This window comes from Hipposideros armiger, unplaced genomic scaffold (assembly GCF_001890085.2).
Source record: "Hipposideros armiger isolate ML-2016 unplaced genomic scaffold, ASM189008v1 scaffold_63, whole genome shotgun sequence".
In the NCBI taxonomy this organism is placed as follows: Eukaryota; Metazoa; Chordata; class Mammalia; order Chiroptera; family Hipposideridae; genus Hipposideros; species Hipposideros armiger.
Window position 1 is genome coordinate 363,438 of NW_017731413.1, and position 1,272 is coordinate 364,709.

The following is a 1,272-nucleotide window of genomic DNA, read 5'->3' on the forward strand; positions in this document are numbered from 1 at the left end:
CCCAATTATATTCAATGTCTAAATAGTCCTAGCTATCTTGTAGTTAGTTATTTGTTGTGTTAAAGGTGTTTAACTAAATTTGTTATAGATTCCTGAAAGCAAGTATTCCGTAGTTTTCCTGTACAGTGAAATTCTTTCATTAGTAACACCCACTTGGCTAATTTTTTAAAAAGTAAAAGGAGGCTGGCAAAGCAATAACCCCTTTTCAAAACAAGATCTGTATATAAATAGGATGTAAATGGTGGACTTACTCTTATAAAGAGTATTTTATCTCCTAGCCGGTACCGTCCTTCCGATAAGTATTCAATAGAAAATCGATGAGAACAGCTACAAGGAGGGTCTTCAGCAATATGTGTAACCTAAGATTAAAAACAAGTAACAATAGTGCCGTGACAAAAAAATATTCTGTGTAATGTTAAAATGAAAGGTTATTTCATAGCTGGGAAAATCAAAGACAAAAATTTCAAGCCAGTTCAACTTTTTATTATCTCTTCTCCTTCATTTGTTGACACATTTTGAGATTAGACATTTTCTAATCCAATGAAACTAGCAGTGATGAAGTCCTGAGTCTGGCTGTCTATCTCTCGTGCTCTCTCTCTCTCTCTCTCTGCCTCTCTCTCCCCAATGCAATCAGGCTTGCAGTGAGTGTTTTCAATGGCCACTGGAAAAACTCGGTGAATGTGTGAGACGGTAAAGTCAATTCAAAACATCCATTAAGTCATAGGAAACATGAGTTCACCATTAAGCTTCAATTTTTTTAAGCCCTGGATTAACAAATATATCTGGGTCAAATCAAAGATAGGGCCAGTCAGATAGAGCGTACATAAAAATTCTCACTCGTCCCTTAATACTGTGTTAACCTAATATTTGGGGGAGAATACCTAGATTTGTTCCAAAGTATTGTTAAAATAGGTAGAGACATATTTATTCATCCAAGATTGGGTAAAATTCTAAAAAATTCAATTCAAGAGGCGTTTTTCTAAAAGTGCTCACTTTGTTTGAATAATGTGCTAAGGGTTTTCTCCTCAAGAAGCTTACAGAATTTTTAATCGCAACAAATATCTACAAAATGGTAAAAAATCGAATAAACATACAAAGAAATTCAGAAATTCTATATTTAAAACACAGAAATTAAATTGGTTACAGGAAAATATCTCTTGAGATATAGTTGACTAAAACAAAAGTCACATATCAGCCACTATGAAAAGTATTTTGTTTTCCTAAAATTACATTTTGTAAAAAGGCCATGAGTATTTTTTCTCAATTACTTGT

The 1,272-nt window shown here is 33.2% G+C and overlaps 1 protein-coding gene across 1 annotated transcript in view; it reads right to left on the minus strand.

Moving 5' to 3' along the window:
• GAS2L3 (growth arrest specific 2 like 3) overlaps positions 1-1,272 on the minus strand; it is a 39,409-nt gene that overhangs the window by 9,499 nt on the left and 28,638 nt on the right. The window contains exon 7 of the mRNA XM_019641675.1: positions 252-359. Coding sequence (XP_019497220.1) covers positions 252-359 — 108 coding nt within the window. The remainder of the gene's footprint in view (positions 1-251; positions 360-1,272) is intronic.